The sequence below is a fragment of the Erinaceus europaeus genome, chromosome 21 (assembly GCF_950295315.1).
Source record: "Erinaceus europaeus chromosome 21, mEriEur2.1, whole genome shotgun sequence".
Taxonomy (NCBI): Eukaryota; Metazoa; Chordata; class Mammalia; order Eulipotyphla; family Erinaceidae; genus Erinaceus; species Erinaceus europaeus.
This window is the reverse complement of record NC_080182.1, coordinates 29,559,954-29,583,831: the sequence shown is the minus strand read 5'-3', so window position 1 is coordinate 29,583,831 and position 23,878 is coordinate 29,559,954. Positions and strand designations below refer to the sequence as shown.

At 56.5% G+C, this 23,878-nt stretch overlaps 2 protein-coding genes across 4 annotated transcripts in view; both read left to right on the top strand.

The window, feature by feature from the left end:
- The window catches only part of IRAK2 (interleukin 1 receptor associated kinase 2), a 60,831-nt gene extending 54,730 nt beyond the window's left edge, over positions 1-6,101 (top strand). Inside the window, exons 11-13 of one of the 2 annotated variants that reach the window (XM_060180727.1) lie at positions 376-576; positions 3,130-3,418; positions 5,065-6,101. In XM_060180727.1, the coding sequence (XP_060036710.1) occupies positions 376-576; positions 3,130-3,418; positions 5,065-5,255 (681 nt within the window). In that variant the 3' untranslated portion in view covers positions 5,256-6,101. The remainder of the gene's footprint in view (positions 1-375; positions 577-3,129; positions 3,419-5,064) is intronic. The other variant, XM_060180728.1, reaches the window with a different exon arrangement.
- Positions 6,102-10,044: 3,943 nt separating this feature from the next.
- Positions 10,045-23,354, top strand: TATDN2 (TatD DNase domain containing 2). 2 transcript variants are annotated; one of them, XR_009547091.1, is made up of 8 exons: positions 10,045-10,182; positions 10,822-11,073; positions 11,665-12,240; positions 15,919-16,698; positions 20,467-20,594; positions 22,120-22,303; positions 22,434-22,516; positions 22,614-22,751. XR_009547091.1 is itself a non-coding variant. In XM_007517148.3 (7 exons), exons 2-7 carry the CDS (start codon positions 10,828-10,830, stop codon positions 22,752-22,754), a joined length of 2,055 nt encoding a protein of 684 aa, XP_007517210.1. In that variant the 5' UTR covers positions 10,045-10,182; positions 10,822-10,827; the 3' UTR covers positions 22,755-23,354. The 2 variants fall into 2 exon arrangements, 1 of the variants encoding a protein (XP_007517210.1); XM_007517148.3 differs by lacking the exon at positions 22,434-22,516 and having other exon boundaries at positions 22,614-23,354.
- Positions 23,355-23,878: the final 524 nt, after the last annotated feature.

Here is a 23,878-nt window from a genome sequence, read left to right as displayed (position 1 = left end):
CCTCTGTCACACACATGCAGGTGTTTACCACTCCACGCTGAGTTTCTCAGAGAGACAGAGACAGTGAGAGAGAGAGACAGCACAGCACTGAAGCTTCACCCCGAGAGTGTTCCTGTGAGCTCAGTGCGGGTTCGGGGCCAGCAGCACTGAAGACTGGGGGCAGGGGGACGTGGGGGCTGCTGAGGGTCTCACGAGGCCAGGAATGCCCAGCACGGAGGGGCTGGGGACCAGCCCTGGGCCATCATTCCACATTGGTTGGATGGAGCACAGGCAGGTTTCTGGAAAGTTCCTGCAGCTCTGTGCAGTCCTGGAGCTGTGTTCCTGGGGCCCCATCCCCGCCCCTGACACCCCTTGTTTCCCACCCTCCTCCCGCAGAAGGACCTGGTGCTCAGCGAGATCCCCGGCAGCTCCGGCTCCCTCTGCTCCAGCAAGGGCGATGTGGAGAGAGCCACGGCCAAGGAGCTGAGCCGCAGGTTCCTGGACGGCAGGGCTGGGCGGCTGCCCGAGGACTGCGCTGAGGCCCTGGCCCTGGCTGCCTGCGTCTGCCTGCGGAGGCGACAAGCCAGCCTGGAGGAGGTGAGCCGCCCAGCCCTGGGGCTGAGGGGGGCGGGGCGGTCTGGTCGGGATGGGGGGGCACCTCTCAGAATTTCATAAACCAGAGCGCAGCTGGGTTGGTGGGGGGTGTTCCCATGGTAACTGGGGTAGACTTGGAGCCACCCCTGTGCTAGAATCTGGTTTTCTGTTGTGAACCCGCATGTGTTTTGGGAAATAGGGGGTTCACCTGGTATGACTCACGGGCCTCACCACCTGCCGTTTTATTGAGTATAAGGTGCAGACAGTGATGGCAGGGAGGGTGTACTGAATGATCTCTCCCCCAGGTGTAACCCACTCCATGTCAGCATGTCAGGCTTGTTTTTTTTTTTTTTTTTTTTAACAGAGCACCACTCAGCTCTGGCATGTGGTGGTGGTGGTGGTGGTGGGGATTGAACCTGGTTGAACCTGGTTGAACCGGAGCCTCAGGCATGAGAGTCTCTTTGCATAACCATTATGCTATCTACCCCTGCCGCATGTCAGGCTTGTTAACCCCAGTTCTGATCATCACCTCAGATTATCTCCTGACCTTGCCCCAAGGATGAGGGCAGAGTTCAGGAGTATCAGGGAAGGCTTCTTTTGCCCATGGGCCTGTTGACCTGATATCTGTGTTCACGCAGATGTTGTCCAAACATCCCAGGAGGCTGGTTGTGGCAGGAGAAAGCAAAGCATTTCTGACACTACTGGCTCTAATACAAAATCATAAAAATAACAACAATAATAATGATTATTTGCCTCCAGGGTTTATCACTGGGGCATGGTGTCAGCACTACAAATCCACCACTCCTGCTGGCCATTTTTCCTCTTTTTTTTTCTTTATTTTTTTAAAAGATTTATTTATTTATTTATTTATTAATGAGAAAGATAGGAGGAGAGAGAAGGAATCAGCCATCACTCTGGTACATGTGCTGCCGGGGATTGAACTCAGGACCTCATGCTTGAGAGTCCAGTGCTTTATCCACTACACCACCTCCCGGACCACTCTTTTCTTTATTTTTAAAAGATTTTATTTATTTATTAATGAGAAAGATGGGAGGAGAGAGAGAACCAAACATCACTCCGATATATGTGCTGCTGGGAATTGAACTCGGGATCTCATGCTTGAGATTCCAGTGCTTTATCCACTCGGCCATGTCCCAGACCACTTTTTTTTTTTTATTATTTTATTTGATAGGACAAAAAGAGATTGAGAGAGGAGGGGGGAGAGAGAAGTGTCCCCCCTGCAGGTGGAGATTGGGGGCTGGAACCTGGGTCCTTGTACATAGCACTGAGTGCACTGAACTGGGAGCACTGTTGCCCGCCCTCAATACAAAGTTCTTCATAAATAATTGGAGAAGCGGCTCACATGTGTTTAAGTAACAGGCTTTGTGAATCACAGGGTCCCCAGCACCCTTAGGTCTCTGTAAGAACAGAGTGAGTGCCTGCCTGGTGCTTATGCAGGGTAATTTCAGTCTCAGAACCCCTAAGCTCTGTGGGGGTTCTGGAGAAAGCTGAAGCGACAGTGTTGGGGGCTACAGCTCCCCTATGATGCCACCCAGCCACTCACTCACTTCTCACCATGGTGCCGGGGTCTCTGCTTTCCTTTTGAGAAGGTTCACTAGCTGGAGAACAGCCTTCTCCCTGAGGCCCTGGGAGGTGAGTGCAGCCGAGCTGCCTCCTGGGCCTGGCTGCTTCACTCATCTGTTTAGAGAGAGAGGGAGCGGCCTGGGGGAACAGCATAATGGTTATGCAAAGAGACTCATGCTCCAAAGTCCCAGGTTCAATCCCCAGCACCACCATTAGCCAGAGCCAAGCAGTGCTCTGGGTAAAATAACAATAAACAACAACAACAACAATAATACTAATAATGCTGGGGGTACAGCATAGCAGTTCTGCAGACTCTCCTGCCTGAGGCTTCGAGGTCCCAGGTTCAATCCCTAGCACCACCATCAACCAGAGCTGAGAAGGCCTCTGGGGAAAATAAACAAACAAACAAATAAATAGGTAGATAGATAAAATGGCAGGGGGGTAGATAGCATAATGGTTATGCAAAGAGACTCTCATGCCTGAGGCTGCTTCACTCATCTGTTTAGAGAGAGAGGGAGCGGCCTAGGCAAACAGCATAAATATTATGCAAAGAGACACATGCTCCAAAGTCCCAGGTTCAATCCCCCCCACCACCTTTAACCAGAGCTGGGCAGTGCTCTAGTGTTTCTCTCTCTCAATCTCTCACTCCCTCTCTCTCTCTCTGCATCTCCCTCAAAAATAAAAATAAATAAAATATTTAATAAATAATTAAAGAGAATAAAATGTTGACAATGCACGAAGCAGTGCTTCACCGTCCATGGCGCTGCTCCTGTACTGTCCACCGGAGCCAGGCTTGAACCCAGGGCCTCAGGCATGGCCAGGTGATGTTATCCCGGGTGAGCTCTCTTCCTGGTTCGTGGAGGGAGTTCTGCCGTCGGTCTGTCTTGACATGTGCTCTCAGGTGTGGGGCGCAGGTGGGGGCAGCAGCCAGCGCTCCCCCCTTCATGTAGGTCTCCCCTCCCCACCCCCCAGGTGTGTGGCCCCTTGGCTTCTGTGGGAGAGCAGCTGCGGGCTCAGCAGACACCACTCCCCTGGAGCCGACTCTCCGAGGGCACAGGCTGCTCCTCCAACACCCCAGAGGAGACGGACGACGTGGACGGCTCCAGCTTCAGCACCACCTCCTCCAGGCAGGCCACCGCCTGGGTCAGGGCTGCAGCCTCTCCTTCCTGGAAGGAGGATGGAGAAGGGAGACTGCAGGCAGCTGGGACAGTGGAGGCCGGCTCCTTGGAGGCTTGTGCCAGCCAGGAGCCACCCCGGGGAGGTAAGTGGGGCGTGTGGGGGCCACTGGTTCAGGCCCTCATGGAACCCCTCCCGCTCCCACCACCCGCTCTCTCTGCCAGCTCTCTCTGCAGGAGGGACACTGGGGACTGAACCCTGGGTGACCCCTCCCCTTCCTAGCCTGTCCCTGTCCACACCAAGTCTCTTCATGTGTTCTGGAATCTGGCTCATTGCTCCATACTTGTGATGCCTGTTAGCCTAGAGCCCAGGGTTGGGCGGGGAGACAGTACAGTGGTCTGCAAAGGACTCTCCTGTCTGAGGCTCCGAAGTCCCAGGTTCAGTCCCCAATACCACCAGCAGCCAGAGCTGAGCAGAGCTCTCTCTGGTCTTGAAAAAAAAAAGAGGGAGTGGGGCGGTAGCACAGCGGGTTAAGCGCAGGTGGCACAAAGCGCAGGGACCAGTGTAAGGATCTCCGTTGGAGCCCCCGGCTCCCCACCTGCAGGGGAGTCGCTTCACAGGCAATGAAGCAGGTCTGCAGGTGTCTGTCTTTCTCTCCCAGTTCTGTCTTCCCCTCCTCTCTCCATTTCTGTCTCCACTGCTCTCTGTTCTACCCAACAACAAGAACATGAATAACAACAATAATAACTTCCACAATAAAAACAACAAGGGCAACAAAAAGGGAAAATAAATAAATATTAAAAAAATTAAAAAAAAAGGTGAGAGGGGGAGAGAGAGAGAAAACAGAAGAAGAGAAAGACCTGAAGCGCTGCCCCTGTGCATGGAGCTTCCTCTCGTGTAGGTGGAGACTGGGGGCTTGAACCCAGGTCCCTGAGCACGGTAATATGCCTGCTCCACCTGGTGCTCCACCACCTGGCCCCAGAGCTTCCCATGTGAATGGTGCTCTGGGGGCTCAAACCTGGGACCTCAAACATAGTAAAGTGTGCGCTTTACCCAGGGAGCTATCTCCCAGCCTGGCTCCTCACTTACCAAAACGAACTCTCATTCACCTGCTGCCACTAAGGAGCCTGTCTGGCTGGGAGGCAGCTGGGCAGGGCGGGCACGTGCCTTGCCCTGTATGAGGTCCTGGGTTCAAGCCCTGGCACCACAGGGAGCAGTGGTACAGGTGTGTGTGTGTGTGTGTGTGTGTGTGTGTGTGTGTGTCTCTCTCTCTCTCTCTTTCCCTCTTTTCCTCCCTATCTCCTCTTCCCCTCTCAAGTTATCTGTCAAATCAAATCAAATCAAATAGGCATCACTGTCCTTAAACTAAATAAATATATAAATACCCATATGGGAGCACCTGGATGAATGCAGGTTACTGGTGAGCAAAGACCCCGATTCAAGCCCCCATCCCCACCTGCAGTGGGAAAACATCACAAGTGGTGAAGCAGAGCTACAGGTGTCTCTCTGTCTCTCCTTTTCTTTCAATTTCTCTCTGTAGCTGTCCAAAACAAATGAATAATATTAAACAACAACAACAACAACACAAAAACCCATCACTGCCTCCTGGGACAGAGACCAGGCTGCCCAGACAGGAAGGCCCAGAGCCCCTCCCTGTGCCGTCCCTCTCCCCCGGAAAGCCCTCAAGACCCCTCCTCCCAGAAAGGGGTTCCCCGAGAAGTCGGGGCCAGGACCATGTTCATCCTACACTGGACTTGGCCCCCAAACTCGGGGTTCAGGGATCTCAACCAGGTCTGACCGGCAGAAGTGGCCACATCCCCACCTCCAAGGCCTCTTACTTTTCTTCTCCTTCCCATTGGGCGGGAACCACAGAGACTTCGTGGAAAATCGAGATCAATGAGGCCAAGAGGAAGCTGATGCAGGACATCCTGCTGTATGCAGGGGAGAAGCTGGACAGCACGGACCTCTTCGGCCCCCGATGACCCGGGAACGCCAGGACGCGCCTTCTCGGTGGGAGAAGTCAGCTGGCAGGCCCAGGGGGCAGTGACACCCGGGGGCTGGGTAGAGGGCCTCCTGTGGTCTGAGGGGGCCTATGACCACCCCAGCTCTCACCTCCAGGGGCAGGCAGAGCCTCTGGAGACTGGCGGTGCCCCCCCACAGTCAGGGCCTCAGACTGGGCCTGCCAGCACCTGCCACACCCACCACTCAGTGACCTGGAAGATTTTCGGCTCCCAAGGGCACTCAGGGGGCTCTGTAGGTCTTCTGGTCCTCTCTGCGAACACTGACCCCCCCCCCTCCAGATATTTATGAAGCGCCCGCCCACTCCACAAATGCTGATCCTTCACTAGGGCTTGAATATTAACAAACCATGTTATTTATGGTCAGACTGAGAATCGGGAGCACGGGCCCCATGTCTGATTCTGCTGCTACGCAAGTTGATCCTTTGATTGCTGGAGCTTCTGTCTCCTTGTCAGGGAGGTAGGTGACGCCTGTCTCTTGTCTTTCCCGGGCTGCCGGAGGGACAGGTGAGCATAGACACACGGAGAAGTCACTCACCTTTGGGAGACAGACCATGGATGTGTGTTCCTGCCACAGACTGCATGCGTGTAGGCGAACATGCCATGCTTTACAGATAATATGTATAAGATAGTTCTGGAAAGTCACATGGCCGGTCTTGGGTGTGTGTGTGTGTGTGTGTGTGTGTGTGTGTGTATGTGTGTGTGTTTGTAACAAATGGTATTTAAAATCCACCCCATTATTCTTTAAATAATCTGTACTATGGTGATTATTTTTTCTTTTTGTAAAATAAATAAGAAGTGGTCAACTCAGAGAGTGTGTCATTTCTTGGTGTCTAGATATTTAAAAAATATTTTTATTATCTTTATTTATTTGATAAAGACAGACAGAAATTGAGAGGGAAGGGGGGATAGAGAGGGAGTGAGAGAGGGTCGGGCAGTAGTGCAGCAGATTAAGCGCACATGATGCAAAGTGCAAGGATTGGAGTTAAGGATCCTGGTTCCAAGCCCCCGGCTTCCCACCTGTAGGGGGGTCACTTCACAATCGGTGAAGCAGGTCTGCAGGTATCTGTCTTTCTCTCCCCCTCTCTACCTCCCCCCCTCAATTTTTCTCTGCTCTATCCAATAACAACGACATCAATAACAACAATAAAATAACCACAACAACGATTAAAAAACAACCAGGGCAACAAAAGGGGAAAAAATGGCCTCCCAAAGCAGTGGACTCGTGGTGCAGGCACCATACCCCAGCGATAACCCTGGAGGCAGAACAAAAAGAGAGAGAGAGGGCATGAGATAGAAAGACACCTGCAGACCTGCTTCATCACTCACAAAGCTTTCCCCCTGCAGCTGGGGACTGGGGGCTTGAACCTGGGTCCTTGTGCACTGTAACATGTGCGCTCAACCGGGTGTGTCACCAACTGGCCTCTAGATTCTTTTTTTATTAGGTGTCCACTGTCATGAAATCAGATGCAGGCTCACTGGCTGCAAATGTCTGAGTCATCATCTTGGCCTTCCTGGTGACTGTCTTGTCTGCCAGGGCATTGTTGAGGGTTTTCACCTGCTTAATTCCACTGCTCCCTCCTTAGGAGCGTTTTCTTTTCTCTTCTCCAGATAGAGAGCACAGTGGGTAAGTGTTGAACTCTCAAGCACCAGGTCCTGAGTTTGATTCCCAGCAGTGTATTGGTGCATGTACCAGGGTGATGTCTGGTTCTTTTTCTCTCTCTGCTCTTCTATTTTGCTCACTAAGAAAATATTTTTAAAAGGGAGGGCAGGCAGTAGCACAGAGGGTTAAGTGCACATGGTGCGAAGCACAAGGACTGGCATAAGGATCCCAGTTCAAGGCCCTGGCTCCCCACCTGCAAGGGGCTTGCTTCATGGGTGGGAAGCAGGTCTGCAGGTGTCTTTCTCTCCCTCTGTCTTCTCCTCCTCTCTCAATTTCTCTCTGTCCTATCCAACAACAACAACAACAACAATAACAATAATAACAAAAACAAGAGCAACAAAATGGGAAAAATGGCCTCCAGGAGCAGAGGAATCATAGTGTAGGCACTGAGCCCCAGCGATAACCCTGGAGGCAAAAAAAAGTAATCTACTTATTTAATGGGGAGGGGTCTGTCCAGCACATTGCTGACTGAGGATCAAACCTGGGATCTTGTGTGAAGTATAGTGTTACAGTTAATAGTATGAGACACTAAATTCAGTCGCCAGTGGCCCATGTGCTAGAGTGATGCTCTGGTTCTCTTTCTCCCTGTCTCATTAATAAATCAACAAAATCTTTGAGAGAAAAAAATCTGAACATATAATGACTGATTACATGGTGAGAAAGAAGCCCTTTCCTAGGCCAGCAAAGCAGCTCACCTGACTCATGTGCTTACTTCACCGTGTGAGCCACCAGGTTGGTTCACACGTTCTGGGGAAGTGTCAGTGCTGTGGTGTCTTCCTCTCTCTCTCCCTGTCTGAAAAATTAGTCTGGAGCAGTGAAGCCCTGGTGATAACAAGTAAATAGAAATAGAATATAGGGAGTCGGGCTGTAGCGCAGTGGGTTAAGCGCAGGTGGCGCTAAGCACAAGGACCAGCCTTAAGGATCCCAGTTCAAGCCCCTGGCTCCCCACCTGCAGGGAGGTCGCTTCACAGGCGGTGAAGCAGGTCTGCAGGTGTCTGTCTTTCTCTCCCCCTTTCTGTCTTCCTCTCCTCTCTCCATTTCTTTCTGTCCTATCCACCAATGACGACAACAATAATAAATACAACAATAAAGCAACAAGGACAACGAAAGGGAATAAATAAATAAATAAATATTAAAAAAAAAAGAAATAGAATACAATTGTGATCTTGAATCCTTGCCGCTGTTCTGAGGTCTGTTTTTTCCTGTCTTTCTGGGTGTTCAACTGTCCTTTTGGATGACTTCATTCTCTTTTTGTGTCTGTTATGTGATTATAGGGGTCCGGTGGTGGCACACCTGATTGAACACACGTCACAGTGCACAAGGACCTGGGTTCAAGCCCCTGGTCCCCACTTGCAGGGAGAAAGCTTCACAAGTGGTGAAGCAGGGCTGCAGGTGTCTTTCTGTCTTTCTGCTTCTCTCCCCCTTCCCCCCTTCAGTTTCTGACTGTCTCTACCAAATAACTAAAGATAATAAAAATTATGTATTTTATCATATATACTTTAAAAAAGTATTTTAAAAGATTGGATTCAGTTGGGTCAGGGCTGAGAGTGGCTCCCAAACTTGAAAGAAAATCTATGCATAAAATTAAAAAATAATAAAATAAAATAATAAAAAAAGAAAATATATGCATAAAATTAACTGTTAACTTCATCAACTGACCCAGGGTCCCTATATTTCACATTAGCAAGGAGCATGTATGACTTCTTGAGTCCCTGTCAGTCTGAGCTCACAGTCCATGGTTACAGCTGGAACATTCTAAGCTGTACTCATGCCAGGACCTGCCTTCCCTGAGTGGCAGAGCAGGCTGACCAGTACTCCCGAGAAAGTACTCGGCTTTCTACCAGAACTTTGTCGCATGTGGCAGGTGTTTTTCTAAGTTTGAGGCACCTCCAACACCTATGGACATCTAATCTTTGACAAACGTGCTCAGACTATTAAATGTTCTTCAACAAATGGTGTTGGAAAAATTGGGTTGAAATGTGCAGAAGAATGAAACTGAACCACGATATTTCACCAAACACAGAGGTAAACTCCAAATGGATCAAGGACTTGGATGTTAGACCAGAAACTATCAAATACTTAGAGTATTGGCAGAACTCTTTTCCGTATAAATTTTTTTCAAAGATTTTATTTATTTTATTAATGAGAAAGATAGAGAAAGGGCCAGGCATCAATCTGGTATATGTGCTGCTGGGGATTAAACTCAGGCCCTCATGTTTGAGAGTCTAGTTCCTTAACCACTGCACCACCTCCCGGACCACATCCATATAAATTTTAAAGGCAACTTCTATGAAATGAATCCAGTTACAAAGAAGACTCAGTAAAAAATAATCCAGTGGGGGCGGGAGTAGATAGCATAATGGTTATGCAAACAGATTGTCATGCCTGAGGCTCCGAAGTCACAGGTTCAATCCCCCGCACCACCATAAGCCAGAGATGATCAGTGTTCTGGTAAAAAACAAACAAACCAGTGGGATTAAGTTTTAGGCTCTCCTGGCTGGAAACACTTGAGATCTTTGCGGGGTGGACATTTTCCCCTTGCATGCCGCCCTGCTGCCTGTGCGCGTCCTAACCGGGACAGCCCACCCTGTGGCTCCCCGCGAGCCCGCTCCGGGTCCCCTCGGTGACAGCGATGCGCAGGGGGACCGGACCGCGAGCGCCCCCTCCCGGCTGCAGTGAAACTGCGTCCCGCCGGGCCTGGGCACTTTCCCGGCCCACGTGTTGGCTCCGCCCCAGTTTCCAGCCAATAGCGGAGCGCTCCCGGGGTGGCTCCGCCTCCCAGCGTCCTGGCCAACAGATGCGCTCGGCCTCGCCTGGAGTCCCGGCCCCCTGCGGCCCCTCCAATGGGTCCGGCCCTCTGGAGCAGGCCCCGCCCCTCGCGCCGGCTGAAGGCGCAGAGCTGCTTCCGGGAGGCGGCGCTTCGGAGGCCGGCGTGGTGCGCGGGCGCGACCGGAGCGGAGCTGCAGCCGCGACGGGAGGCGCCTCCGCGACCCGAGGCTGAGCGTCGGGGTCCCGCGGGCTGGCCGCGCTCCTCGAGGGCGGCTCGGGCCTCCGGGCGCGCGGCGGGAACCGGCGGCCCTGCCCTCGGCTCGAATCGCCTCCGCCCCGGCCCGAGAGCCGCCATGAGTCCCGCGCCGGCGCCTGACGGCCGCTCGCTCACTCGCTGCTCCCGGGGGTCCTGGGCCGGAGCCCCAGCTCGGTGATGGGCAGAGGAGGAAGGGCGCAGAGGTCAGTGGGCCCGCCGCGCCCTGAGGTGGGGGCCTGCCTCGGGGTGGGGTCCCTCCTGCCCGTGGTGGGGTCCTCTCCTGCCCGGGGTGGGGGTCCCTCCTGCCCGGGGTGGGGGTCCCTCCTGCCCGGGGTGGGGGTCCCTCCTGCCCGGGGTGGGGGGTCCCTCCTGCCCGGGGTGGGGGTCCTTCCTGCCCGGGGTGGGGGTCCCTCCTGCCCGGGGTGGGGGTCCCTCCTGCCCGGGGTGGGGGTCCCTCCTGCCCGGGGTGGGGGGTCCCTCCTGCCCGGGGTGGGGGTCCCTCCTGCCCGGGGTGGGGGTCCCTCCTGCCCGGGGTGGGACCCCCACCTTTCCTCGTCCACCTTTCCCTTGGGTGGGGGGCCTCAGCTTGCATCCTTGGTGGACCTTCTCCCGGGGCCCCTCCGGTGGGGTCCCCTGCCTGCTCCCCGGGGAGGACCCCCTCTCTTCCCCGCCCCGGATTGCCTCCTGGGGCGCCCTCTCCATCCCTGGGGCCGGGTCCCCTGCCTGTCTCCTGGGGGGACCCTCCTCCTTCCCCTTCCCTCGGGTGGGGACCCCACTTGCCTCCCTCCTGCCGGGAGGGCCCCTGCCCCCAGGCGTTGGTGCTGGAACCCAGTGCCCCCCAGGTGCCCATGGCGGAGCGCGGCAAGGTCAAGCACCACTGGAGCAGCCCTTCGGAAGGGGGTCCCCGCAAGCGCAGCTGCCTCGGCCATGTGGCCCCCGCCCGCAGCCCCCCGCGCCTGAGCCCCCGGCCCGGGGAGCATGTGGGCCGCCGGAGCTCGTCCTCGTCCTCACGGTCCGCCGCCGCCCAGGGCCTGAGCCGCCCCCGCGCCCCCCAGGAGATGGCGGCCCTGCGGGAGGAGGCCTGCAGCCTCAAGGTGGGCACGGGGGCGGCCCTCGGCCGGGCGGGGGCGTCTGGAACTTCCTAGAAAGCCGGGGGGGGGGGTGTCAGGGGCTAAAGCGCTGGGCCTGGGAGTGTGGGGTCCGAGTCCAGCATCATGAGCCGGTCTGCTGCTAATAGTACAGGGACAGGGCGCCGCCAATGCAGAGATTAACCCGAAAGCCGGCTGCGCCTCCCGCTCCGCTTTTATTGGCTGGTTTGTGGGCTTCCGGGAGGCTCCAGGCTGGGGGAGGGATGGTCCTCACCTGCAGCAGGTGGGAGCACCCCAGGGGCAGGGGCAGGGCCAGGGGGAGGGGTCTGCGGGCTCTGAGCACCTGCCTGACCCTCGCCACCTGCCCGTCGGTTTGCAGCTGTGTGACGGCTCTGGGGGTGCAGCTTCCCACCCCTGTTCCAGCGCCTTCCCGGGGTGGGTCAGCGCCCTGCCCACAGCCAGTGAAAGTGGTGGACAGGCTTCTGGATGCATCCGGGGCCTGAGTGATGAGGGAGAGCAGGACAGGGGCCTGATGCTGGAGTCCAGCGCCCTTTCGTGCTGAGCCTCGCTGACTCCCCCTGCTGGCTGCCCCTCCAGATGGCTGCCAAGGATCGATGTCGGGACCCTGAGGACTCGGAGCGTGCCGCCGAGGCAGAGGGCCAGAAGGAAGCCACAGAGGACGCCAGCCAGGCCCAGAGGAGGAACAGGGACAGGCTGCGGGACCGGGGCTCCACCATGATCTACCTGCGGGCCCTGCAAGGCATCCTGGGCACGGCCATGCCAAGGAGGGTGGGCGAGGCAGCCGCTCGGGCCAAGCCCGGCTCAAGAGAGCAGCCGGGCTGCAGACAGGAGGGGCCTGCCAGGACCGCTGCTCCGTCTGCTGCTCAGAAAAAGAGGGAGAAGGAGAAAAAGGAGGAGAGGGACAGAGAGGAGGAGGAAGAGCAAAAGAGGGAGAAGGAGAAAGAGTGCGCCACCGAGGCCCGGGCGGAGGAGATGGGGCAGCTGGAGCAGGAGCAGAGCAGCTTCTGCACCAGGAGGGTGGTGATCGACCCCGACCCCGACCCTGAAGAGCCTGGCCAGGGGCCCTCTGGTGACTGGAGGGCAGTCAGCGACAAGCCCTCCCCAGCCCTGGAATTCCTGGACACCGCCGACTCCCATCCCGGAAGCTATAGGGTGAGTGGGTTTGCCCGCTGGCTCAGGCTCCGTGGGCGCAGGAGGCCCATGCCAGGGCCCAGCTCCTGTCCAGCCGCTCTGCGGACCCTGCACGGCCCTTCGGCTGAGGAGGTGGGGACCTTGCACCCGCTCTCCTGCCTCAGAACTCGGGGGCTGGAGGTGCTTCCTGGCTCTGCTAGGAGGAGGGTCTGGGGACTTTGATTTGATTCGATTTTGGGTTAGTGTCAGGGGTTGAACCCGTGGCCTCACACACTGGTGATGCTGGTCTCGCTCGCGCACCGACTTCTCCCTGTGAGCTGCCCTGCTGTGGATGAGTGGATTGTGCTCATTCTTTAAATATGGATCTTTTTATGTCTTTATTGAGGGATTGATGTTTTACAGTCGACAGTAAATACAATAGTTTGTACATGCATAACATTTCTCAGTTTTCCATATAACAGTACAACCCTCTCTAGGTTCTCTGTCATCCTTCTTGGACCTGTATTCTCCCCCCCCCCCACCCCAGAGTCTTTTACTTTGGTGCAATGGTGCAATATGCCAATTCTAGTTCAGGTTCTACTTGTGTTTGCTCTTCTGATCTTGTTTTTCAACTTCTGCCTGAGAGTGAGATCATCCCATATTCATCCTTCTGTTTCTGACTTATTTCACTTCACATGATCTCTTCAAGGTCCATCCAAGATCGGCTGAAAACGGTGAAGTCACCATCTTTTACAGCTGAGTAGTATTCCATTGTGTATATAGACCACAACTTGCTCAGCCACTCATCTGTTGTTGGACACCTGGGTTGCTTCCAGGATTTGGCTATTACAAATTGTGCTGCCAAGAGCATATGTGTACACAGATCTCTTTGGATGGCTATGTTGGGTTCCTTAGGCTACATCCCCAGGAGGGGAATTGCAGGGTCATAGGGTAGGTCCATTTCTAGCCTTCTGAGAGTTCTCCAGACTGTTCTCCACAGAGATTGGACCCATTGACATTCCCACCAGCAGTGTAGGAGGGTTCCTTTGACCCCACACCCTCTCCAGCATTTGCTGCTGTTACCTTTTCTGATGTGTGACATTCCCCCCCCCCTTTTGTTGCCCTTGTTTATCATCGTCGTTGTTGTTATTGCTGTCATTGTTGTTGGATAGGACAGAGAGAAATGGAGAGAGGGGAAGAGAAAGATAAGACACCTGCAGACCTGCTTCACCGCCTGTAAATCAAACCCCCTGCAGGTGGGGAGACGGGCTCGAACCAGGATCCTTGCACTTCACACCATGTGCTCTTAACCCGCTGCACCACCGCCCAGCTCCCAACTTGGAGCATTTTTTCATGTGTTTCTCAGCCTTTTGGATCTCTTCTGTGATGAATATTATGTCCATGTTCTCTCCCCATTTTTGGATGGGGTCATTTGTCTTTTTGTTGAGTTTGGCAAGCTCTTTATATATTTTGGTTATTATCCTCTTGTCTGATGTGTGGCATGTCAAGATCATCTCCCATTCTGTGAGGGGTCTCTTGGTTTGGGTAGTGGTTTCTTTTGCTGTGCAGAAGCTTTTTAATTTGATGTAGCCCCATAGGTTTATACTTGCCTTAGTCTTCTTTGTAATTGGATTCGTTTCATTGAAGATGCCTTTAAAATTTATGCAGAAAAGAGTTCTGCCAATATTTCCCTCTAAGTATCTGATAGTTTCTGGTCTAACATTCAAGTCCTTGATCCACTTGGAGTTTACTTTTGTATTTGGTGAAATATAGTGGTTCAGTTTCATTCTTCTGCATGTTTCAACCCACTTTTTCCAACACATTTGTTGGAGAGACTCTGCTTTCCCCATTTAATAGTCTGGGCACCTTTGTCAAAGATTAGATGTCCATAGGTGTGGGGGCCTCATTTCTGGGCTCAGTTCTATTCCACTGGTCAGTGTGTCTGTTCATGTTCCAGTACCAAGCAGTTTTGATGACAATGACCCTGTAATACAATTTGAGATCTGGGAGTGTGATGCCTCCAGTTCTGTTCTTTCTTCTCAAGATTGGTTTGGCAATTCTAGGTCTTTTCTGGTTCCAGATAAACACCTATAGCATTTGTTCTATTCTCTTAAAAAAATGTGGTTGGAATCTTGATGGGGATAGCATTAAATTTGTAGATGGCTCTGGGTAGTATATTCATTTTGATGATGTTAATTCTTCCAACCCATGAACATGGAATGTCTTTCCACTTGTTTGTGTTAAATACGGATTTTTTTTTTTGGTATTCTTTTCTTTTTTATATTTATTTACTTATTCCCTTTTGTTACCCTTGTTGTTTTGTTGTTGTAGCTGTTATTGATGTCATTGTTGGATAGGACAGAGAAATGGAGAGAGGAGGGGAAGACAGAGGAGGAAAGATAGACACTTGCAGACCTGCTTCACCAATTGTGAAGCGACTCCCCTGCAGGTGGGGAGCCTGGGGCTCGAACCGGGACCCTTAACACCATACTTGCACTCTGTACCACATGCACTTGACCTGCTGAGCCTGATCCCCTAAATTTTAAATATTTATTTTTATGTCACGTGAAGAGGGTGAGCCTCTTACTCCCACCCTAAGCTGTACTCTCTCCCACTCTCTCCCGTGCGGTGCCGGGGATTGAACCTGGGACTTCAGGCATGCAAGTTAGGTGCTTTACCGGCTGACCGTTTCTCCTGCAGGGGGGAAGCTTCAGAGACGGTGAAGCAGGTCTGCAGGTGTCTATCTTTCTCTCCCCCTCTCTGTCTTCCCCTCCTCTCTGTGCCTTCTGCATTTCTACGGGTTGGGCCGGGCCCTTGTGCTGTTTTCAAACCCCTCGCTGGTGCTGATGTGAGGCTAAGCTGTGCACTGGCTCTGCCTCTGCTCGTGGCCCGGGTGGGTGACTGCTCCCCGTGGTGGGGTGGCTTCCCCTAGGGCACAGTGTGGAGGGGGTCGCACTGTCCCTTCTACTTGTCACATCGAGTCACGCTGCCCGGCTTTGGGGACAGCGTCACACCCCACCTCTCACTGGGCCCAGGGGCACTGGCACTCCTGGCTTCAGCCAAATGGGGACAGTGGATTGAGCTTTTCTGTGAAGTCTCCAGTACACAACTGTTGATTTATTTTTTTATTAGATAGAGACGGAAATTGAGACAGGAGGGGGAGATAGGAAAGAGACCCCTGCAGCCCTGCTTCACCACTCATGAAGTTTTCCCCCCGTAGGTGGGGCCAGGGGCTTGAACCTGGGTCCTTGGGCACTGTAATGTGTGTGCTTATCCAGGTGCACCACCGCCTGGCCCCTAACATTTATTTTTTTCGATTTGATCAGACAGAGGAATTGGGGGGAAGAGGAGAGAGAGAGAGAGAGAGAGAGAGAGAGAGAGAGACAGACATGTAGTCCTGCCCCAGTGCGTGTGAAGCTTCTCCCCTGCAGGTGGGAGTCAGGGGCTTGAACCCGGGTCCTTGAGCTCTATGACATGTGCCCCAACCCCACAGTGTGCCCTTTTGCCCAGACCAGTGCCAGGTGGCTGAACAAGAGCTGCGCCCTGATCCCAAGTGCTGCCCCTGGCCTGGCGAGGGCCTGTTCTGAGAGTGAGGCCGCAGCAAGGGGGTGTGGGCGCAGCACCCGTCGGGGAGGGCCTGGGGTCACCGGAGGCCGCCAAGGCGGGTGGCAGGGTGCCCCATTCGGGGTGTCGGGTGCTGACCTGCTGCGTCTCCCGCAGGCTTCTGCGCGGGAGGTGGTGCTGGAGCACAGTTCTTCCGGAAGTGACTGGTCCGACGTGGACGAGGTGTCCCCAGCCAGGTTCTCGCAGGAGGAGCCCGTGGCGCCCAGAGCCGCGGCCCCCGAGCCATCCGCCTTCCCCGCTGACTGCGTCATGTACCCAGCGCACCTGTACAGCAGCCCCTGGTGTGACTACGCCGCCTACTGGAGCGGCGGCCCCAGGACCCCCGGGCCCCTCGCGCCCGCCGGTGCCGACACCCCGAAGGCCGGGCCCGGCCCGACCCAGCAAACCCAGGACGCCCCCCAGGCCCGAGAGGCCTCGGCCGAGGGCAGGTCCCGGAGCTCTCGGCCCCCCAGAGACGCGGGGTGCGGGGTGAGGGAGAAGAGAACCTTCCGGGAGGAGACGCCGCCTCGGCCCCCGGAGGAGGGCTTCATCGACACCCACTGCCACCTGGACATGCTCTACTCCAAGCTGGCCTTCAGGGGCAGCTTCTCCAGGTTCCGCGAGGTCTACAGCAGCTCCTTCCCGCGCGAGTTCCAGGGCTGCATCTCGGACTTCTGCGACCCCCGGACCCTGACCGACAGGCTGTGGGAGGAGCTGCTCAAGGAGGATCTGGTCTGGGGGGCCTTTGGCTGCCACCCCCACTTTGCACGCTACTATAGCGACAGTCAGGAGAGGGATCTCCTGCAGGCCCTGAGACACCCCAAGGCCGTGGCGTTCGGGGAGATGGGCCTGGACTACTCCTACAAGTGCAGCACGCCCGTCCCAGAGCAGCACAAGGTGAGGGCCTGGGGAGGGGCGGCCCCCAGGGGTCGAGGAACTGGAGCCCTCCCCTCCGGCATGTCCAGGGGCGCTCTCCGGCTGTGGACAGAGCCAGAGCGCTTAGGGTCTGGAAGAATTCCAGCTGCTCTTGTCTGGATGTCCCTCAGACTGTCTTTGGTCCCAGCCCCGTGCGAGGGGGGTGGGGGCGGCACGGCTTCTCATGTCTGGTGATTGTTGACTCCAGGGCCTCACACATGCAGAGTTTCAGTTGGGGTGGGAGGGGAGACGCCCCAGCTCTGCTCTGTTGTCCATGGGGCTTCCATGCCTGCTGGGGGACTAGAGCCTGAGTCCTTGCCCATGGGATAGTGTGCACTCTGCCCACCAAGCTGTTTCACAGCCCGGCGAATGATATTTAAGTGTCAGGTGTTGTTTTCCGTTCTGTGTGGGCAGCAGCCAACCCACACCTGGCGGTGTGAGGGGATGCATGAGGGGATGCACCCAGGGCCTCACAGCGTGGCCACAGCCCTCTGCTGAGCCACCTCCCTGGGCTGTTGATTTTTACCATTATTTTTCTTTTATTTTTTAAAATATTTATTCCCTTTTGTTGCCCTTGTTTTATTGTTGAAGTTACTATTGTTATTATTGTGGTCATCATTGCTGGATAGGACAGAGAGAAATGGAGAGAGGAGGGGAAGACAGAGGGGGAGAGAAAGACAGACACCTGCAGACCTGCTTCACTGCCTGTGAAGCGACTCCCCTGCAGGTGGGGAGCTGGGGGCTCAAACTGGGATCCTTACACTGGTCCTTGTACTTTGTGCCACGTGTGCTTAACCCACTGTGCTACCGCCCGACTCCCTATTACCATTATTTTATTTATTGATTTTGGAGGTGGGGGACATGGAGAGGGCTAGAGGGAGAGACATCCACAGAGATACAGGAGACAGAGGCCTCTCCCCACCACCTGTGGTGCTCCCATGGACGTTGGGTGCTCCCATCTGGTGCCAGGGCTAGAACCCAGAGCCTTGCCACTGGTACGACATGCCCTCTATAGGAGCGACCCCCTCTGACCCCCAGACGAGATGCTTTTGTTTGATGTATCTGTCGGTGAGATAGAACCAGAGCCTCACTCGTCCATGTGCTGCCTGGGGCTGTCCGCCAGCCACCTGCTGGGCCTCCACGGGCGCGCGTCTGTGTGAGCCCGTCTCCGGCCCCTCGGGTTTCCCTCCCCGTGTTTGCTGGTGTGGAGGCGGCCCTTCGGTCATCAGTGCGCTGGCGCTGGCTTCTGGGGACCTGGGCCCCGGCCGCACCCCATGTTTGAGTTGAGAGAGAGCGGGCACATTTCCTCCAACGGTAGCAGCCTCTGATTTTCCCTTTGGCTGAAGGTCACGACAACTTCCTACTCCTCCTGGCAGCCAGGGTTCCATGGTACCTTTCCACAGAAGCGGCCAAGGTGCTAAGCTATTGTGTCCAAGGAGCCTCCCCGCCAGCTGGATGTGAGGCTTCCAGTCCCTGAGAGGGTAGTTTTGACATTCAGAATCTCCTTCCGCCCTCCTTCCCTCCCTTGTTACCTTCCTCCCCTCTTTCCTTCCTTGGAAACAGAGAGGGGAGGTAGGGAACCACAGCATCAGGCGCTGGGAATCAAACTCAGGACCTCACACAGGGTGGTCTACCTCTTTATCCTTCAGGACCTAGGCGTGGGGTGCGGTTGAGGTTCTGGCGCGTCTCTGCCTTCAGTAGTGTCGCTGCTGAGAGCGACGGCCTCCCCGAGCAGCCCTTCTCGCCAGTCCCGGCATCAGGGAGTTTGCTGTTTCTGGCCGGATACAGGAACGATAGATCGTTAAATCTGAAGGCGGGGATGGGGGATAGCTCACCTGGTAGCGCACAGACCTCACTCAGGATTCTTCCATCTACTTCCGGGAGGAACCCTCAGGAACCCTCCAGTCCACAGAAGATGAGCTGCACCAGGGCTGGGCACTGCGCACCTGGTAGAGGGCACACAGTACTAGGAGCTGGTCCCCACGGGAAGGGTGGGAGCTTCTCGCATGGTGAAGCAGTGCTGCGGGCTGCGGGCATCTCTTTCTCACCTCCGTCTGTCTTCCTCTCAACGTCTCTGTTTTATCAGAAGAAAAGGAAAAAGAAAAAAGTCCGCTGGGACTGGCGGAGGGGGCCTGTCGGGGAGAGAGGCTCTTACTGGGCCGGTGACTGCATGACCAGTTTCAGGCAGAGGGCGGAACCGCAGGTGGCTGGTGGTGTGGGGCTTAGCCCAGGTAACTCCATCTTGGGTCTCTGTAGCAAGAGGAGGTGAGGGGCTAGAGGGGGAGGGGGAGCTGTACAGAGGGGAGAGGGAGGCTGGACCGTTTCTGTAGAACATGGTGCTCCAGGTGGGGGCGGCAGACGTCACGGTCTTGATGTGACTGGACCCCAGCACCCAAAGGAGTGACAGCAGGTGCAGGAGTCACATTTGCCCGAAAGCAGCACGGGGGTGACGGGGGTCTCGGATCCTGCTGCAGACACCAGCTTGCGAGAGGGAGGACAGCCCTCGGGGGCTCCCCGTGCAGCCACGGGGTTGGAGGTCATTGTGAGAGCTGGTTTCCAGCCAGCTCGTGTTTTCTGGCAATATTGGAAAGCGGAGAAGAGCAAAGAACCGGGAGGAGGTGGGTGGAAAGAGGTGCCGGCCAGAGCAGACCCGCTGGCCACGTCTGCTGTTGTGTCTCTGGATTGGACTGGCTGCTTCCCTGGGTGGCCCAACGAGAGGGTGGGGGTATCCTGGCTTCTGGGGTGTGAGAGCCAGGGAGAGTGGTGGCCGGGACTGGCTGTGCCTGTAATTAACCCTGGAGGCCTCCTCCGGGTGGGCTGGGCATGAGGGTCTGTGGGCACCTGCTGACTCCAGCCTGGCCACCCTCCCCCCGAAAAGTGAATGACTAGGATGAGCTTCACTAAACTAAAATGGGTCCTTGGAGACCTGCAGGGGCAGGTGGCCTGTCTCGGCGATGAGAAGCTGGCAGCCAGGCAGCTTACCTGGGCGCGTCCTGAAGCTGCCATGCTTGTCTCCTGGGGCTGGAGCCTCGGGCTAGACAGTGGGGCCAGACCAGGCCTCGCCTCGTGAGGCGGGAGTTAGGCTTGAACGCGCCCTCTCCCGTGCACGCCAGCTGACCCCGCCACTAACTGTCTTTCTGTTGCCTTGCTGTCAAGGCGTGAGCTTAGCTTGGCTTCCGCAATTCAGAAAGCAGCGAGCATCTTACAGCAGCTGTAAGATGAAGCAGATGCTGGTCCCTTGGGTCTTTATGTAAACCCGGCCTTGTTTGAGGAAAGAGAAGATCCTAGCCCTCCTTTTCAAAGTCAGTCCCAACTCAGTCTGGTCCACTGATAGACACTTGGGACTGGCCAGAGCTAAACAGATTGACAGGCAGTGTCGGCTAGAAGTTTCCTGGATGTGGGCTAGGCAGGCAGCGATGTAGGCCAGGTGCAGGCGATGGGTCCAGGCCCGTCCTTCCAGCAAGCACTCCCGCTCCTGGGGGCCAGGGAAGCCCACAAGGAGGGCCTGTGTGTCTGTCTGTGGGGAGGAGGGTGGGGGTGGGCACTTCTCTCACACTTCATTCCTGAGGGCCCCCTCTCCCGCTGGCCCCAGTAGGTGACACCATCACACGGCAATTCCCGAGGGTCCTGGCACAAGGCTGGTACTTCCGTCGCTCAGTACACGTGGGGGCGTGGGTGATGACGCCCCTGCAGGGCTCTGGCTCCCCGGGGGTCACGCTCGGCAGACGGCTGGTGTCCCTGTCCCTGCAGGTGTTTGAGCGGCAGCTACGGCTGGCCGTGTCACTGAGGAAGCCCCTGGTGATCCACTGCCGTGAGGCTGACGAAGACCTGCTGGCCATCATGAAGAAGCTCGTGCCCTCCGACTACAAGATCCACAGGTTAGGGGCCCGCAGGGCACGCGCCCTCCTGGGGCCTCGGGGCCTGTGGCCCTGAGTGCCAGTGTCCTGGAGAGGTGGGAGTCCAAGGTGCCCACCAGCCCTGGCACATGTTGCTGTGCGGCCCCTCTGTGCTGATGAAACAGCACCCCCCTCTGTGCCATTGAGCCCCCCAAGCTGGGGAGAGCACTTTCCTGCCCGGGGCCCTGCGGGCTCCCCTGCCCCAGCTGCAGTGATCCAGGGTCTCGAGCTGAGGGGTCTGTCGGGAACATGCTGTCACTCCTGGCCTGGTGGTTCACCCCAGACGGAGGGGTTTCACCCCACAGGGCGCCGTGGACAGTGGGGCTGGCTCAGTGGGTAGAGCACATGCCTACCCACTGGGTCTGAGGGCCTAGGTAACCCTTCCTGCCCACGACCACCACCTGGGTGCTCCACGGGTGGTGCGGTGCAGGGTCTCTCCCCTCTACCCCGCCTACCTCGCTCGTTCAGCGGGTGGCAAAGGTTGGTGGGAGACTCAAACTGAGCAAAGGGTCCAGAGCCAGACCCCGGTGGGGGTGGGGGCACGGGCCCTGGCGGCTGGCTTGTCACGCTTCACTTGGGGCTGCTGGGCAGGACACCAGCATGGCGGGGCCGGTGTACGCCGGTGCAGACACACAGCACGGCAGCCTGGTGAGTGTCTGAAGCAGCCCTGCTCCCTTTATAAATTCTGCTTGTCTCCAGCTCACGCAGTACATGGGTGTGAGTTTTATTTTGTCATCACTGACGTTTCTTTTTTTTTTCCTCCTTTTGTTGCCCTTGTTGTTTATCGTCATTGTTGTCATTGCTGTTGTTGTTGGATAGGACAGAGAGAAGTGGAGAGAGGAGGGGAAGACGGGGAGAGAAAGACAGACACCTGCAGACCTGCTTCACCCTTGTGAAGCGACTGCCCTACAGGTGGGGAGCCGGGGGCTCGAACCAGGATCCTTATGTCGGCCCTGAGCTTTGTACCATGTGCATTTAACCCTTTGCACTACGGCCTGGCCTCCACTGAGGTCTCTTTTTAAATATTTTATTAACATGAGAGAAGGAGCGAGAACCAGGATCATCAGTGGCACATGCAAAGCTGGGGGTTGAGCTTGGCCTCCAGTCTGATAGCCCCACGGCTTAGCCGCTGTGCCACCGCAGGGTCGCCGACACCACTCTCCTTTCATGGCTTCACATTGACGTTGTCAGAGTGACCTGGGTGGTGAAGCAGCAGGTGGGGCGAGTACCGAGCCCCAGCCACAACCCTGGTGGAAATTAAGAAAAGTAAAGTCTTTAAAAGAGAGGAGGGGGCAGGGTGGGGGAGAGCACGGGGCAGAAGCTCCTTCAGCACATCACAGGCCAGGACGGCTGTGCCGGGCGCCGTCCCCAGGACCGGCTTATCCGCGAGCTCTGTGCTGGTCCCTCGCAGGGGTCTGGGCTGGCCGCACCTCCCTGGGTGGCTCTCGCAGTGGGTGTGCATGTCCGTCCCGGGACGGCGGCTGACACCACCCCCTCACCCCCGCAGGCACTGCTTCACAGGCAGTTTCCCGGTGCTGGAGCCCTTGCTGGAGCACTTCCCCAACATGTCCGTGGGGTTCACGGCACTGCTCACCTACACGTCCGCCTGGGAGGTCCGAGACGCTCTGCGCCAGGTCCCGCTAGAGAGGATCATCGTGGAGACAGATGCGCCCTACTTCCTGCCCCGACAGGTGAGCGCCCTTACACACCCCACCCCACCCTCGGGCTGGGCAGGATCTAGGGTGGCTGGAGCTTGAGGTCCCAGCGGCTGTGTCCGCGTGTCTGGGCGCCACGTAGGCTGAAGGGCGCCCTCTCTTCCAGGCAGCGCAGCGCCCTGCCCCGTAGTCCTCGGAGCCGGGACCTGCTCACCCAGAGCCCCGGCCAGGACTCTCCCTGCGCTGCAGGTAAAGGCAGCCCCGAAGAGGCCCCCGCCGGGGCGGGCCGGCGGGCGTGCGGCTGTATGGCCTGTGAGTGACCCTCGGGACGCTTGCTGTCTTCCAGGTGCCCAAGAGCCTGTGCCCTTACGCCCACCCGGGGCTTGCCCTGCACACGGTCCGAGAGATTGCTCACGTCAAGGGCCTGTCGCTGTCCAGCACCCTGGCCGCTCTGCGGGAGAACACCACCCGCCTCTACAGCCTCTGAGCCCTGCGCAGTGGGCCGCCTGCAGGTCCTGCCCCACTGTGTCCACGTCCTGAAAACAGGCGGGGAGGGGGGGCGGCTTCGAGCCTCCAGCCACCACATGGGAGCAGCTGCACTGGAGGGGAGCTGGCTGTCTCTCTATCTCTGTCTCTCACCATTCTTTTTTATTTTAAAAGCAGAGCCCTGCTCAGCTCTGGTTGATGGTGGTGCTGAGGACTGAACCTAGGACCTCAGAGCCTCAGGGATGAAAGTCTTTCTGTAGGAACCACGATGCTCTGTCTTAAAAGTGTTGGTGGGAGTGGCGTGATGGCAGGCACAGGGCTCTAGTTGCCGCCCTGCTCGGTTAAACCAGCTAGAAGTTCTCTTGCCACGTTTCCTGACAGAGTGTGAGCACCGGGAGAGCGCTGGCCTAGTCTGGAACCTTCTTCCTGTTATCTTCCTCCTTCCAGGCAGTCCAGGGGCTGGGCTGGTCTCTGTTCAGGCAAGGATGTGTTTGGAGAGACCCAGGACAGAAGTTTCCCCACAAGCTCTGTGTCTGGCTGGGGGTTGGGGGGAGGCGGCGGTTAGGGACACAGAGGAGCCAGGTCTTCCCCACGGCTCAAGGCTGTGTAAGTAAGGGAGCACAGCTTGTCGGGACCCCAGTGGTCAACGCTTTGGGTGCAGCTGCCCCTTGCCCCATAGGCTCCCGGGCTCTGACCTAAGTTCTCCACAACAGGCCAGAAGGGACATCAGCTGCTGAGAAGGGGCAGTAGTGTCACCTGGCCCGCCCTCAGCTGTCTGCTGTCCCTATGGGTGGAACAGAGGGACATGTGCTGTCCAGGAGGGCCCTGTGGAATGGCGACTTAGGCGGGGGCCTTGGGGCGGTATCCCAGGTGAGGTCTGTCTCCTGGAGCGCCCGGCTGTCTTCCCCCACAAGACTGCGGCCCGTGTAGGATCTGGGCCTGGCCACGTGGCCACTGCTGTGACAGGCCGGCCGGCTGGTGTGGGACCTCCCCTCCAAGGCCTCCGGCCCCGCTCCTGCAGAGTGGGAGCTGCACCCCGGACTTGCCAGCAGCCAGGCCACCTTGCTGAGTTGTGCCTTGAAGACTGCCTTTCTCCTGGGCCCTGGACACCTGCACTTGCCACAC